Below are 16,818 nucleotides of genomic sequence, written 5' to 3'. Positions count from 1 at the left end.
TTGTTTTACCGCCCTCCCACCCCTTTTTCTTCAAGGACTCAGATTTATTCAAATCAAGTATCCATTTTATTCATGTGAATATTCTCCATTCCTTTCTTTCAGTGTTCTTATCCGGTGATTCACAGGAAGATACTAACGGAGCCTCGAGTTTATCATTCTTTGTTCTCTTATCTTCTCCGGTGGATTCAATGCAATATTTCGGTGTTGGCCATATCCTTTTCTCCTTTCAAATGTTTTATCATGCCGGTGCACCTCTTAATCGTTCATCTCTCTATTCATATTCGAAGTGTCGAAGATAGCTCAAAAGATTCGTGTTTCCACTCTGCATTCGTTCAAGCTCTTCCGGGGATGTTATATCATTCAAGCCATTTAATTCAACCTGTGCCATCTCTCTTTTCAAGCAATCTTTTCAATGGTGTTTCTTTTGAGTGAGCCCTAACCCACAAGTCTTTTCCCAGGATCTTACCTGACTCGTCTTATTTTCCCGGATTTACTCTCAAATTCTTTTCCAAGTTTGACGTAAGAATGAATTATCATCAGTCATATGTCTTTCTCCAAGATCTTTCAAATTCTTTTCATCATTGGTTCAACCTTTCTAATTTTTATGCCGGAGTGTCTCAACAATTCATGGTAGTGTTTCTCGTCGTCATACTCGGGTTGGTGAAGACCGAAGAAGTGTTTCCTCTAAATCTTTCTCCATTCTCTTCAAGATTCATGGGGCTAGATTGATGCCATCCTCTCATAATTGTTTTCAAGTGTGAGAATTCTTTTCACCCATCCGAAGCAATTCAGGAGTCTTTTCAGTTCGATTCTTCATAGGTCATCTTTTCAACATTACTCGTTCTCAGCTTTCAGCTCTCATTCTCCAAATCTTACCGGTGCATCATTCAAGTATCCTCTAATCAGCTCGGGATCTCTTCGTTCTCTTGTATATAAATTCTCTCATGTATCTTCGTTCATTTTCTAATTCTTCTGGGTGATTCATTCATTTTTCTTCATTCGTTTTCAATTCTTACGTTGGTTCGTTCAACATTCCTCTTCCGTTGTTATCGTATCAATTCATTCGTTGTTTCCAAATCCTACCGGTGGTTCATTGAAGACCTTCCCAAGTTTGCGCTATATCTCTCTTAATCTTTTCAACAAGAATAAGTAGTATGCCAAATCCGTTGCTTGTCATCAATTTAATTGATGAAGGATGCGCATAACGTAATTCTTATTATTGTTTCATCCAAGTGATCTAGTTTCTTCTTTCCAGAGTTGTTCATCATGTCACATTTCTCGGTTTGAGATGCTTCATCTTTTCTTTCCTGGAGTTCCAAGCTCTTTCAATTATATCATTTCAAAGCTCCATCTAATCATTGAAAGGCTTCAATCTTATTCTTTTCATTCTTCACTTCTTTTTGATCATTCTTTTATTACCGGAGTTCTTCATGGAGGCTTTACATCATGGTTCATCAAGGATTCCTTTGATTTTTCAATTGTCCTCAAGATTTCTCTCGAAGTTAAGATCCGCCAAGCTATACTCTCAAATAAACATGGTGTTCAACACATGTCTTGTTTTTGAGGAGTTCAAGCATTCTTCATCTTGCATTCTGAAGTGCAATTCTTTATTTCTTATCTTTTGAGGTGGTGTTATGTCATTGTTGATAATTTCCCTTCGTGTTTCATGATTCACAAGTTATCAAGAATGAGGTATTTTAAAATCCACCAATCTCTTCGTTGGAGTTATCTTTTGTCATGTTTCACCTAAAGCCTTCCCTAAGGAATGTTGCTATTACGGTGCTTATCAATGATCCAAGTTTTCTCCTATCCTCTTGGTGAAAGAAGTTTTTCATCGCCTTGGTGCTCTCACTCAAATTAATGGCTTCCTTTAGTGGTCGTTCGCCACCTCATAGTTTTGAGAAGCTTTCCATAAGCCCACAACAAGCTTATTCGTTTCGTTGTTGGTTCTCCAACAACCCTGTTATAACCTTCTTGGAAGGGTGTTTTCCAAGCTCATTTGTGACAGAAATTGTCTTTTTCTTCTCAAATCTTTCATTTCCAATGATCCAACTTGTATTCTTTAGTTCCGGAGGCAGGGTGTTGTCGATATTATCAAGTCTCCTCTCGTCTGGTCAAGTTCATATTCTTTACCTTCCATTTCCAACCGGAGTGTTTTCGTAATTGGTCTTTATCATTCCTGGTACATCTCGTTTCTACCAGTTTGCTTGCATTTACTTCTTGTCCATTGCAACCCTTTTCTTATGTCTTTCAGCCTACAAGGTTCTAGTAATGTTCCTTGTTCCTTTTTTCTAATGGAGTGTTTTCAACTTCGTCCATCTCCGTTGTATTCTTCTTTCCAATTGTTTAACCTCTCAAGGTTCATTGGTTTCACTCGTTTGTCCAAGAAGCAACTTAGTTTACCTCTCCTCTTCCTTTTCTTCTTCTCTCCGGTGCCATCCTAGATCTCGGGATGAGATCCTCTTGTAGTGGTGGAGTGTTGTAACGCCCCGAGACCGATGCGCCAGATGTCTTCCAGACATGCGCGTTGTTGCCATGTCATTCGCTTGTGTGATGCATCTTGCCATGTCATCATGTGCATTGCATCATCATGTTTTTAAAAACTGGCATCCGTCCAAGTTCCCCCCTTTCCGTCCGTTGTCCGTTCTGAGCCCAGACACACTTGCACGCGCCCGTGGCATGTCCAAAATAGTATTTTATAAGTGCCCGGAAAAATGTTCTAGGAATGGGTTGAAATTTGGCATGCGGTGTTGTTATGTTGTCAGTAGACCGCCTGCCATGTCTCATCGCATTTAGAGTCCGTTTGATAGCCCAACCGTTAAACTATAGCGGCAATATAGCCGGTCAAACGTCAGACGTTTCAGTCTCCGAAACTGGTGCCGAGTCTCTCTCTCTCTTATCTCCCGCAGCCCTCGGCCTTCTACATAGTCACAACCAGCCCACCTAGGCCTACCTATCTGCCCTCTCGATCGGATCCATCGGTCGCGATCAGAGGCTTCGAAAACCGCTCCTAACCCCCCCTTTATCTTTGGCCTTTCGTCTAACCCCTCGCGCGTCCGAAAGCTATCCCGAACCCGAACCGCTCATTCGTGACCATTGGGTCCGGATCATCCCCAAACATCCCTAAAATGTCTTCGTTTCTTTGTTTGGATGCCCTAGTCTATTTATCCGGGGTCGTCCGGTTAAAATCGGAGGGACCAAATGCCCCTATCAAAATCCTCTTGCTATATATATATATATATATATATATATATATATATATATAAGACCACCACCTACCAAATCAACCTAACCCTAGAATCTAGGATGGTTGTCCCATCCACCCCTAGCCGCGCCGCCACCCACTCAGCATCTTCATCGGGATCCCTCCCGGTCCACCCACCTCTCCTCGATTTCAGTCACCGGCCAATCACCGTCGAACCTACGCAACCGGCGCACTCCTCTATATCCTCTCGATCTCTCCCCACCATCCCGATCCTTCCCCTCGATCCACCCATCCACCTCGAGCACCCGTAGGTGCCTCTGCCCGCGTGCTACCAGAGCCCCGAGCCGCCACCGTGTCGTCCTTCGTCGTCGCAGCCGTCTTCGCCTTTGACCACAGGAGCTCCCCCCGAGCGGGAACGCTCGTGCCCGAGGTACAGCTGGCCCAAGCTCCTCCGCCTCCAGCACCGGGGCAGCAGGGCCGCCCTTTTCCTCACCTCGCATCGCACCGTCATCGGTGACCATGAAGGAACATCGCCGCCACCCCGATCTGTTGTTGCGCCGTCGCTGTCGCCGGGGAACGCCGGTTCCATCCATCCCCATCACCTGCTAGCCCCGCCTCTGCTTTGAGTCTCCCCATGCCGTTCAAGATCACCACGCCGCCCCACCGGAGACCGCCAAGTCCATCGCCGTCCCCTGGTCCTTTCATGCAAGCACGTGAGGACGAGGCTAGCGCCAAGTCTCACTCCTTCCCCCTTCCTTCGACCGCGTGGGATTTTCTGCACCGCATGCGCCTGGCGTCTGTCGCCGTCAAACACCAGCGCCGCCGTGCATCTGTCATTCGCGTCGGTGACTGCAGCGCCCAGCCATGGCGTCCATGGAGCCCTCCCGCCGCTGCCTTCGCCAAGTCCATCATTGTCGGCCTCTGCTTCCCCTCTACAACGAGCAGGAGCTCGCCCGACATCACCTCGCCTCCTCGGTGCCGTTTTCCGCATCGCCATGAGCCTTCGAGCAACAACAGCTCGCTCGGTGCAGCCACGCGTTGACCGCGGCCCCGATTCGAGGCCCCAGCTCTGCCGGACCTGTCGTCGTCATCACCCGAGCAAGCCGCCACCGCCAAGTCCCTCGCCTCGCGTGCCAAGTTCACCGTCGTCTCTCCCTGCATCGCCGCTATCGTGGCCTCTGCTCATTCTGCATTGAGCGAGGACGATGCCGTGCTCGCGTGGACCAGGAGGCCTCGATCGCCTCCAGAGCCCAGCCGCCTCCTCTGACTGGGCCGAAGCCCATGGTGAAGCCCCCAGCACCTCCTTTGATTTTTTTCATCTATTGGCCAACCTGCTCCAGATTCAGCCCACCATGTTTTTTTCCAGTTCAGCGATTCTGTCTATTTATCCAGAGGACACAGTTTTGTAGAAAAGACCTTCATGTTCATGCATATCCTAACTCACAAACTGAGCATCACATGTAAAAACTTCAAATATGAAAAATGCTTAGAATTGCATCTAGATTCGTAATATCCAACTTTCATGCATGTTTGAAATGTATAAAATGATGTTTGATTAAATTTGCTCTAATAACATGCTAAAATGATTTAATTAATAACTAAATAACTGAAGCTCCATTTTAAATAAACTTTATATGTAAATGGGGTAGAAAAATGCCTAGTTTAACATGGTGGCATTACTTTGCATGTTTAACAACTCTAAAATTGTGTATAGGGCAGAACAGTACCAACTTTAAAATATGCACATGAGGATTTTTCTGGACTTGTTGCTTGTTATATGTGGCCTCATTTAAACTTGTCTAGATATGTAGTTTTATTATGCTTCACCTCTTGCCATGTTTAACAACATTTAATATTGTTGGGTACATAAATGGGAGAGAACTAAATAATCAAATGTGGTGTTTCGTCAATATGCAACTCATTGTATATTGAGCTCCACTTAATTTGTAGTTTTGTTTGTTGCACTTTTGCCATGCCATGTTTCATTAAACTGGACATGCATCATACTTGGTTGTGCATCATGCCATGTTTATGAGATGGTTGTTTACTATGTTGTTTGTTGTTTCTGGTGTGGCTTCTTCGGGTTAGTTCCGATAATGTCACGTTTGTGAGGATTCGTTCGACTACGTCCGTTTGTCTTCTTTATGGACTCGTTCTTCTTCCTTGCGGGATCTCAGGCAAGATGACCATACCCTCGAAACCACTTCTATCTTTGCTTTCTAGTTGTTCTCTCTATCACTATGTCGCGCTACCTACCACTTGTTTATCATGCCTCCCATATTGCCATGTCAAGCCTCTAACCCACCATCCTAGCAAACCGTTGTTTGGCTATGTTACCGCTTTTGCTCAGCCCCTCTTATAGCGTTGTTAGTTGCAGGTGAAGATGAAGTTTGTTCCATGTTTGGAACATGGATATGATGGAATATCACAATATCTATTGTTTTATTAATGCATCTATATACTTGGTAAAGGGTGGAAGGATCGGCCTTATGCGTGGTGTTTTGTTCCATTCTTGCCGCCCTAGTTTCCGCCACACCGGTGTTATGTTCCATGATTTTGCGTTCCTTACACGGTTGGGTGTTATGGGAACCACTTGACAGTTTGCTTTGAATAAAACTCCTCCAGCAAGGCCCAACCTTGGTTTTACATTTGCCTAACAACCTATAACTTTCCCTTGGGTTTTCGCGAGCCCGAGGGTCATCTTTATTTTAACCCCCCCGGGCCAGTGCTTCTCTAAGTGTTGGTCCAAACTGGGCGATGTCCGGCGCCCCCTGGGCAACCAGGGTCTATGCCAACCCGACGTCTTGCCCATCCGGTGTGCCCTGAGAACGAGATATGTGCAGCTCCTATCGGGATTTGTCGGCACATTCAGGCGGTCTTGCTGGTCTTGTTTTACCATTGTCGAAATGTCTTGTAACCGGGATTCCAAGACTGATCGGGTCTTCTTGGGAGAAGGACTATCCTTCGTTGACCGTGAGAGCTTGTGATGGGCTAAGTTGGGACACCCCTGCAGGGTAAAAACTTCCGAGAGCCGTGCCCGCGGTTATATGGCAGATGGGAATTTGTTAATATCCGGTTGTAGAGAACTTGACACTTAACTTAATTAAAAATGCATCAACCGCGTGTGTAGCCGTGATGGTCTCTTTCCGGCGGAGTCCGGGAAGTGAACACGGTTCTTGTGTTATGCTTGAACGAAAGTAGTTTCAGGATCACTTCTTGATCACTTCTAGCTTCACGACCATTGCCTTGCTTCTCTTCTCGCTCTTATTTGCGTAAGTTAGCCACCATATATGCTTAGTGCTTGCTGCAGCTCCACCTCACTACCATTTCCTACCCATAAGCTTAAATAGTCTTGATCTCGCGGGTTTGAGATTGCTAAGTCCTCGTGACTCACAGATACTTCCAAACAGATGCAGCTGTCGATGATGCAAGTGCAGGTGACGCAACCGAGCTCAAGTGGGACCTCGATAAAGATCTTGTTCGTTGTGTTGTGTATTTTCCGGTTGATCAGTAGTGGAGCCCAGTTGGGACGATCGGGGATCTTGCATTTGGGGTTGTCTTCCTTATTTTGGTTCCGTAGTCGGACATTGATTGTATTCTGGATGATGTATGTTTAACTTGTATTTGTTTGAAGTGGCGATTGTAAGCCAACTCTTTATCCCTTTCTTATTCAGTACATGGGATTGTGTGAAGATAACCCCTCTTAAGACAAACGTACCATGCGGCTATGCCTCTAAGCCGTGCCCCGACACGTGGGAGATATAGCCGCATTGTGGGTGTAACATGGTAGGAATGCGTATGCGGAAATGTGGGTCGGTGGTGGTGACTACACTGAAAAAATTCAGTTTTGTCAGGGTCGTTCGGACGTCTGAGCTGGGCCGGTCGTCCGGTCGTCGGACGTTCGGGCTGGGTCAGATGTCCGGTGCCTGGGCGAATTTCGGGCACGGGATGAACTTCACGTGTTCATGATGGGGATGACGAAAATGGTCAAATCCGGAGGATTTTGTGGATGGAAAGGGTGGGGAAAGTGGGGAAAAGCTAGATCCACTCAAAATAAAGCAAATCCACGGATCCAAACCAACAAAATCTGAACACACTAACAAATCACAAAAAAATTGGGCCTATTTTTGGTGGGGATTTTCGAAATTGGGGAAGAACACAACAAAATTGGGCTAGAAAACAATGAGGGGAGGCTCCGAAATCGTGATCAACATGGCTCTTGTTACCAAGATGATGTAGGGTATAACCCTAATCGCCCGATCTTTCACGAAATGAGCGGAATCCTGCGAAGAACGTGAAGAACGCGAGGGAAAAAGGAGGGTAAACACAAGGGAAACACAAGAAAATCACTAAACTACATCAGATAGAAGAACGCAGTGCTTCGGACAGAAAATCGCACTGCATCAAACAGTCAAGCAAACTTCATGATTTGTCTTATCGGGCATAAATTTTCTCAGATGAGCTTTTTTGTGAGTTTTTGTTGTCATTTTTTTATGGACAACAAAGAATGCACTGCTTCGGACGGAAAGCCGCACTGCATCAGACAGTCAAGCGAACTTCATGATTTGTCTTGTCGGGCGTAAATTTTCTCAGATGAGCTTTTTGTGAATTTTTGTTATCATTTTTTATGAAATACAGAAGAACACACTGCTTCGGACGGAAAACCGCACTGCATGAGAGAGTCAAGCGAACTTCATGATTTTCTTGTCGGGTGTAAATTTTCTCAGATGAGCTTTTGTAAGTTTTTATTGACATTTTTTATGAACCACAAAAGAACGCACTACTTCAGATGGAAAACCACACTGCATCAGACAGTCAAGCGAACTTCATGATTTTTTTGTTGGACGTAAATTTTCTCGAACAAGTTTTTGTTTCCTTTAGAAAAAAATTATGGACGAGAGTAGACCGCAACGACGAGTGCAAATGAATCTCGACATACATGGAAGTGAACAGCATTACTATTTTTTGTTTCGCTAATTTTTTTCACACTTCCACGCTTTGTGCAAGTGAACATCATCACTCTCAAAAGTGAACCACATCCGAGGACAAAACGCACTGCAAATGTTAATGTAGTCGACTGAATTTTGAGACAGACGACACACTTCATACAAAGGGGTAATGAGCTGCCACACAAAATGAGCGATGGGGGTGTACTGCACACATACACACACCGCATTGCAAGCGTATACAAAAAGAACTGCATGCGTACGATGCTTGCGGATTGTTGTCTCGTCGGCAAGTGGGGTTTTAATTCTGTTCCTTTTTCCAAAGAAGTGAACTGACCCACTTAATTTCCTTCCTTTTTCTGCCATCACGGCTCGCCCGAACTTCACTGCACGCGGAGTCGAAACGGACTGCAGCTGCACACAAAAAAGACTGCGAGTGCACTAGCACCGAATCACTCATGCGTGCGCCCGAGCTGTGCATGGCGGGCTGGAGCGCTACAGGATCTGCATGCGCACTCAGAGCAGCAGTAGAAGGCGGGGAGGAGGCGAATTTGACCGATGGTCTCCGTCGACAGCCAAAAAGCAAGTGCGTCACCCCCTCATCGTGCACTGAAGATTTCAGCCGCAAAAAAAAACCCAAAGTGAACGGCAAAACCATCCTCGTTGTGCTCACTTTTCTCTCCTGTTCGTCAGTGGGGAGAACCTAGGATCCGCCATTGAACAAGGAAGAGGGAGTACAGAGAGAGGGGAACCACCTGCACCTGCCCTGGATCGGCATCAAGGTGGAGAAACCCACCGACGAATTGCACGCGCGAGGGAACCACACTGCAGTACCAGGGTGACCTAACCACATCGGGAAATTTTGTCGAAAGAGACCCTCTGCCCACTGGAATTGACAAAAGAGACCCCCTGCGGACGAAATTGACAAAAGAGACCCCCTCACAAGTGGCGGCAGGCGCGTCAGGCGACACGTGTCACCTGCCGCCACGCCATGAGGCGGCTGGCCCCGCCGCCACTGCAGGAGGCGGCCGCGCGTGGCAGAATGGTGGCAGCACAGGCCAGCGTGCCGCGACGGAACGGGCCGCGCCAGGTGGGCCCGGCCGCCACCGGGTGAGGCGGCCGCCGCTGCCGCTGTCGCCACCTGGCCGACAAGGCCTGCTGCGCGTGGGCCCAGCAGGTGGGCCACGCCGCCACCTGCCGAGGCGGCCTGTCCTGTGCTGCTGCACGTGCGACAGTGCGTAGACGGCGCTGATTCCGAGGCGCGACAGTGACGGATGTGACTCCGACGCGCGGGAATATGGACGCTTTTGGTTCTTTCGCCCGGGAACCAATCCTGCCTTTGCTTCTTTTGCCTCATCGGATGCGATGGCACTGGGAATCCTACGGGAAGCTATTGTGCCGACACTACAGGGATCGTAAATATCCCCGCTTAATTTTCTCGCCATCATTTATCGTCTGAGCTTATAAAAGGAGACACCGAGGCTCTCGTCCAGCCATCCTCGAAATCGGTAGTGCACAAAGTGTGTAACACATTTTTTCAGTCGGTATGAGTTTGCCTTGCTCGGATCAAAGCATTAGGCCGAGGAAAATGAAGAATGCAAGTTTGCCTCCGGGGGTGGCAGTCCTGCGGTGTTGGTGTGGCGATCTTTGCAAGGTGAAGGAGGTTACAGATTTTTCAGATTGGTTGGGCATGAAGTTTTTCATGTGCGCCAATTATGAGGAAGATCCACCCATAGCTATTTCTGAGTACGACAAGCCTCCGGTATGCTTTAACCATCACAAATAGATATTGTTGGTATTTTGATAGATTCTTTAATAACATTCTGGTTTTTCGTTGTAGTCTCCTCCGCCTCTGTGCATGTACTATCGTTGGATTGACACGGAGATGCCGGCTTGGGCAGTGACTGAGATTCGTGAAAGAAGTCGCCGTGCGTGGAATAGTTTCTATGCGGAAGAGCGACGCGAGAAGGCGGAAGCTGAGGAGAAAGCAGAGCAAGAGAGAGAGTTAAAAGAATACTATGCGGAGCAACACCGGTTTTTTCAGGATTTAGGAAAGAAAAACAGGGAAGAGGCTCGTCACATGGAGGAGCAGGAACGACAGTGAAAGGAGGCTCGTGAGGCGGAGAGGCAGAGAAAGAAAGAAAGGGCTCGTCAGGCCAAGGCAGCAGAAGAAGGTGGCGATGGAAAAGGAAAATATCCACGTTGGACTCAGTAGATTCCTGTGGTAGTATTTTAAATTTCGCAATCATTTGTATCTTTATTTCTGCAGTTTAATGTAGCTTCATTTCAGTAGTTAAATGTAGCTTTATTTAAATTCTATGATGTATCTTATTTTCAGTTGTACCTTGTCGTGTTGTATCTTATTTTCAGTTGTACCTTGTCGTGATGGAAAAAAATATATAGTTTTAGAATAAAGTAGTGGCATTTTCTTTCCCTCCACTAATTATCGAACATCGTGCAACAACTATAAAATGAAATTAAGATAGAACATAATGCCTTACAATAAGAGAGTACAAACTAATAATGCAAGTACATCTGAATTAAACGGTACAATGGGTCGCGCACGTGCATAGATGAATCACCCTACTTTACGACGACCACCTGGCCTTTCCTTACGACCGGAAGGCGACAAGCGATTAGGTGGCCGGGTCACACGAAGACCGCGGCCGTACTCCAATTCGGCTTCATGTGTCTGCGAGTCCTGCGTAGGTGGTGGAGTCGCGAATCCTTGTTGCGAACCTGAAGCGTAATTGTAGGCGTATGGTTGTGACTCCATGGGGATAAAAGATGGGCCAATAACGTCCCCTCCAAAAAACTCTATAACTAATGATGTAACCGGGTCGCCAAGATCATGTGATGTTCCCCGGAGGCCTGTGTTGACGCCATGATCATGTGATGCTCCCCGGAGGCCTATGTTGACGCCGCGTTGGGTGTTCTCATCGCCCCAATTAACATCAGGTGTGTCCTGCACATAGAAACATTTTAAACAAACTGTTAGAGGATAATATATGATATCATTGTAAATGCATTGAAATGTAAACATGACTACCTGAGCATATCCCTCTCCTATACTGTCTGGCCATTGTACGTGGTGCTGGTTTAAATCTGGTACACGAGTCTCCTCGGGCATGGGGATCCCTCGCGTGGAGAGATATGGCTGAGATCCCTCACCTTGGGTGTATGCATCATATCCTGTGTACGCATATGGGTTAGGGGAAAGGAACTGCTCAGGCATCGAATCCAAGCCCGTGCCATGCCCCTGAGATGTCTGCCCCTGACGTAGCTGCATCGAAGAAGAGCGATGAAGTGGCAGAGATGAGTCATGTCGTGGCAATGTCGTTCTAGTACTCGGACCCTCCCCCCATTGCTCATGGCTCGTACGCGCCTCGCTCGGTCTGGACGACTGCGCTGCACTCGGTCTGGCTGACCTCGCTACCGGCATGTATGCTCCAGTGACAACGTCGTCGCCTCTACCGCATCTGAACTTCTTTGCCACGAATTGTTGCAAAAGTTTCTGGAATGTCTTGCGATATGGCCCTGGGCCGGCATGCTATCCGTAGCCATCTGCCCTACTTCGTTGACATTTTCAAGCTGAACAATATTTGGATGTTATTTAGTTCAAATGATTATGAAATGATGGACCTAAAAAAGTTACAAGTGATTACCATCTGGTCACGATAGTAAGCTGCATGCAGCTCAACATGTCTCCGCGCCTGCTCCTCTTGTGTGAGATGTGTTGGTATATTAGCTGGCTGACTGGCCAGGCTAGCACGTGTGTCCATGCAGTACCACTGCTTGCACGCTTGATCTGTACTTCCATCGTACGGTCTACAAAATTAAATAATTACATAAACCATTGTGATGAAAGCAAAGCATCTTCACGCATCGTATGATCATCGTAAAAAAATAATGTACATAGAATATACCTAAGTTGATGCACTATATCTGCTAGCGCTTCATTTTCCCACTTGTGTACCCATTCAATGTTCTCTTCCCTCCAATCGTATAAACTCCAACCCCTGCCCATATTGGTTAGCCTGCAAATTATGTAACAAAGTGTTAGTTTAGTAAATTAAAAATGACACTAACTATTTAGGGATGTCACATCTTACTTATGTGTTTCCTCGTCGATACGTCTGGGAAAAGGTGGTGGAATTTCTTGATAGAGACCGAACTGTCTCATTACACGCTCTGGGTTGTAAGGCTCAACACACCACAGGAACAATAAGTTGCAGCGAGTCAGCCAGAATGCACTATCGGTCAACATGCCTGGTGTGAAGTGTCGAGCATCAAAGACCATTTTTAGCTGGTCCTGAGTCCACGGGTTCCATGTGACTTCTGCCTCATCAAGTATCTCAAACTGCTGGTGGTACATAGGGTAACAATTTTTCGCAATATCTGGAGACCAACGTTTCCGTGCCTTTGTCCACCTGGTGGCCATAGTTGCGCAAGCACCCTCGCTAAAGTCGTATGGGTATATGGGTTGTACTATACGAGGTCGTCCTACAGGGAGGTATTCCCAGGACCACAACTGTAGAAACTCATAGGCGACACAAAGTAATGGAGTTTTTTGTGCGAAAGAGGTTTTTTGCGTGGCATCACACAAGCCTCTGTATGTATGAGATAGCATGGCAGAACCGAAGCTGTATTTTGGCTGCTCGGGTAAAGGTTCATCTACCATATTCTCTGCAATGTAGATGAGACCAGGGACAATAACGTCCCCATGTGAATTTGGAAATAGATTCCCGAGGAGCCACAACAAATACGCAAACAGATGTCTTTTTCTTGTCTCCTCATTGGCGAAGCTAGAAAAATTAAGAAAGTTATCACGAAGCCAGATGAGTGGGATGCCCCGAGGGTTACCAGAACGTTGTGATTCTGGCATTTCCATCCCAAAACGGGCTGCTATATCTAATGCCCAAGATGGAGACACTCGTGGAGAGACTACCGGCTCACCTCTAATTGGTAGAGCAGTGATCATAGAAACATCTTTTAGTGTAGGTGTAAGCTCCCCAAAACGAAAGTGAAAGGTGTGGGTTTCAGGTCTCCACCGGTCAACGAGGGATGTCAAAAGGGATGGGTCCGAACGTACTTGGTCGTTGCATGATGTGAGCCTAGCAAAACCTTGTAGTCCATAAGCGTCAAGGTGAGCAAGGAATTGATTGTGTATTGGCCATGTTTTCTTTATGGTTCGAAGTCTGAAATAGGTGGCAACGGTGGCCGGCGTCATGGGGCCCCTGCAAAAGCACTGGCACTTCACCCATAACCTGCACACAAACATACAAATATAAATTATGAGGAAGACAGAAATACAAATGCAAATCAAAATTAACTTAAAAAATACAAAGAGATACGATTTACATTAATTATCTGAAGTTAACATCAGGAGTACAATAATACAAAGAGAATCAATTTAAATTTAATATAAGTACACATAACGGGTAGAAATATAAATAGACATGGCGAGTACATATATATCAACATCATGCGTTGTTGTTGGCTCGATACGGGCAGTCTTTGCGTGAATGTCCAGGACACCTGAAAACGCGGCATCGCCTTGGTTCTCCCATCTGGCTATGGTCCATGTCATTGCAATGACGCCTAGACTGACGTCGTCCCTTTGCGGTTCTCATCAAGTCGGTCTTCGGAACCCATTTCGGCCCATTTGGCCACAACATTTTGTAGTTCATATCAATGCCCCAAGCCCAGAACTCACCGTTCCAAGTGTTGTACAGATTGTACATGTTGAAGTACGGCGATATGTATTGCTCGACGCTGATTTTTTGAACAGCAGCCGCCCGGAGCACATGACTGCAAGGGTAGCCCTCAAGTTTGGGCTTGTTACAAGTGCACTCACAGGAGGTTGAGCCAAGGGTGACAGCTTGCTTTTTTGATCCTCTGTGGTGACCCTTAACGTACTTGGCTCGCACATTGACCTCCCACTTATTCCTAAGTGCGTCCACTTTCCTGCAGCCATGACTTTGGGACTTCTTTGCTTTCTCGTCCAGATGTCTTTGCATCTTCTCGAACCATGGCTTGTTCAATTCAACTTGTGCTTTGGCGACGGTGACCCTGTCTGCAAAGTATGACAGGGTCCGGTTCCAAGTTTCTTCAATTAGGGCTGTGATAGGCAGTGCTCGCACCCCTTTAAGAACACCATTGTACACCTCTGACATGTTGCTGGTCATTATTCCATACCGAGCCCCGGTGTCATGAGCCTGCGCCCACTTCTCCAAATGAGGGCAATTCTCGTTGATCCACTGGCTCATATTTATGGCCGTCCTACGACCCCTCTGGTCTTCTCTCTGCGGCAAGGCCGCGCGGTCGATCTCACCATTGATACCTGCCCATATCGCATTCATTTTGGCTTCAGTTTTTTGCATGCACATCCTCTTGAATAACTTGAACCAATCCTTGTTTTTGAATTTGGAGTAAAAGTTTGCTGCCAAATGCCTCATGCACCACCTTCCCTCTAGATCGGGCCAGCCCCACTCTTCTTCCGATGCCTTAATTATTTCAAGAGCGCTTAATAATCCAGTGTTGCGATCAGAAATGATGCAAACACCTTTACGCTCTTTCACGACACCAATCTTCACGCAGCTCAGGAACCACAACCAGCTATCTTTGTTCTCGCTCTCGACCAATGCATATGCAATAGGAAGAAGCTGATTATTTGCATCCGCTGCAATCGCCACCAATAGTGTGCCCTTGTACTTTCTAGTGAGAAAGGTACCATCAACAGATAATACCGGGCGGCAGTGCCTGAAGGCTTGTATAGTCTGGGCGAATGCCCAGAATAAGCGGTCCAGGATTAGCTCACCTGGGTTCATTGGGTTTGGACGTTCTCTCCGCCAAACTTGAGTCCCCCTATTAGCACTTGCTATTTGATGAAGCATTCTAGGGGCATAAGAATATGCCTCCTCATAGGTACCATACAAGTTCTTGAATATATTTTCCTTCGCACGCCTAGCCTTGCTGTAGCTAACAGGGAATCCAATTAGATCCTCTGCATCTTTTTGCAGAGCCCTAACACTAATGTTGAGACTTCCCTGCACAATTGTTTCCATCGTCTGTGCCACAAATTTTGCTGTCACATTGCAGTGATCTGAAAGAGTCCCAGTTTGCTCACAGGTATGCTCCACTATTTTTGTGATATGCCATGACTGACATACCCCAGGCTTCAGTCTAGCGAGAACTCTTCCGTGGCAACCTTTCACGGTGTGGATGCATATGACCTTCAACTCTTCTTTATCAGACTGCTTCACTCTATGCTAGCGGTGGATGCTGATTGCATAGCTACCCATTGCCTGGTAAGCAGACTTCTTATCTGGGAAAACTTGCCCAACCTCCAGGCTTCCCGCTCCTAGGCCAGAAGCAGAGTGAAATTCGTTGGTGATGCTCATATCCTGTAAAAACCCAGGTTGCAGTGCCGCCGCGACCGCCCTCTGAGGAGGAACATCTTCTTCTCCGCTTGACTCCGAAGACGCAGAAGAATGATCATCATCATCTAGCGCCTCCGGCAATCCCTCCACGTGTTTGCTCATGTCAACGGCCGCCGACCAATATCCTGTGTCATACACAGGCTGGCCGCCCGTCGGTTCCGATGGGCCGATGCTAGGGGCTGATGTGATGGCCAACTCGACCTCACCACCCCTGCTACTGCATCCGGCAACATCAGTGACTGAAATGAACTCCACATACACCATCGGCTGACCATACATTGAGTTATTGGGATTGCTTGCAAACCTCATGTATGACCCCCACGACCGATCACCTGTGACAGGCCGCAAACCCCAACGGGCAACTGTCCCATCATTTCCTCCGTCAACGACGAAGGCCTCCATTGTCATTTTTTTCCTGCATCACTGGGTCAAATACCGCTCGGATGCACCTTCTAACAGCTGCGTAACCCACGTTGACCATGTCTCTCACCACAACTGTAGTCGACTCGCACAAGGACACATCCACCCCGAATGGACCGTCGCGTAAGACATTCCCATAGTACACTACTAAATTTTCCATAGTACCTAACCAACATACATGTTTACATTTCAAATAATTAGTAACTGAACATTTAGTAACGATGACAACATTTACATATCTTACGACTAAAATAATAACCGTATTTTCGTTATAATTATTCAGTTTGTTTTTAGAATCATTTGCTTAGACTTTAAGGGGTTGTTTGGTTAACGGGTATTTAAAGATCTATTTTTCTCAAACTTGTCTACGAGCGTAACAAACTTAAACTCTGTTTGCTTTTCTCTAACTACCCCAAAAATATCCTAAAATAGTTCTCGTAACATGCAAAAACATAGCTTCTGGAGAAACGACTATTAGTAAAATATGGTTTTCTACATAATTTTCTTACAGCAGGTTATGACAAAACTGAGGGTAAGTACTCGCTATCCAAACAACCACTAAACATAATATTACGATAATAACATTTTAATATCATATGAGTAAAATATCTAATTTCTTCCGGCATGATATAATGTTTTTCATATCATACGATAAAATTCATTTATTTACAAATAATAATATTTGCAGCGGCATGACAGTACATCAATATAAAAATATTAACAAAATTACGGCGTCATTTTATACCTTAGGTCCAATATGGATGTGCTTGCAAATGCAATTAAGCGTCCAAATAGTTCGAATAAA

At 46.2% G+C, this 16,818-nt stretch overlaps 2 protein-coding genes and 1 pseudogene across 2 annotated transcripts; 1 reads left to right on the top strand and 2 right to left on the bottom strand.

Moving 5' to 3' along the window:
• The first annotated feature begins 944 nt into the window (after positions 1–944).
• LOC147965101 (uncharacterized) lies at positions 945–10,366 on the top strand (annotated as a pseudogene).
• A 363-nt stretch (positions 10,367–10,729) lies between these two features.
• Positions 10,730–11,593, bottom strand: LOC147965100 (uncharacterized). The gene is made up of 2 exons (XM_087526676.1): positions 11,201–11,593; positions 10,730–11,116 (listed from the first exon to the last, which is right to left on the bottom strand). The coding sequence occupies exons 1-2, from the start codon at positions 11,591–11,593 to the stop codon at positions 10,730–10,732; spliced, it is 780 nt and encodes a 259-aa protein (XP_087382802.1).
• Positions 11,594–13,513: 1,920 nt separating this feature from the next.
• Positions 13,514–15,218, bottom strand: LOC147965099 (uncharacterized). The gene is made up of 2 exons (XM_087530289.1): positions 13,868–15,218; positions 13,514–13,521 (listed from the first exon to the last, which is right to left on the bottom strand). The coding sequence occupies exons 1-2, from the start codon at positions 15,216–15,218 to the stop codon at positions 13,514–13,516; spliced, it is 1,359 nt and encodes a 452-aa protein (XP_087386415.1).
• Between the last annotated feature and the right edge of the window lie 1,600 nt (positions 15,219–16,818).

This window comes from Triticum urartu, chromosome 6A, assembly GCF_056163025.1.
Source record: "Triticum urartu cultivar PI428250 chromosome 6A, HENAU_Tu73, whole genome shotgun sequence".
Taxonomy (NCBI): Eukaryota; Viridiplantae; Streptophyta; class Magnoliopsida; order Poales; family Poaceae; genus Triticum; species Triticum urartu.
The sequence above is the reverse complement of the archived record's forward strand: the minus strand, read 5'-3'. Positions and strand labels throughout refer to the sequence as shown.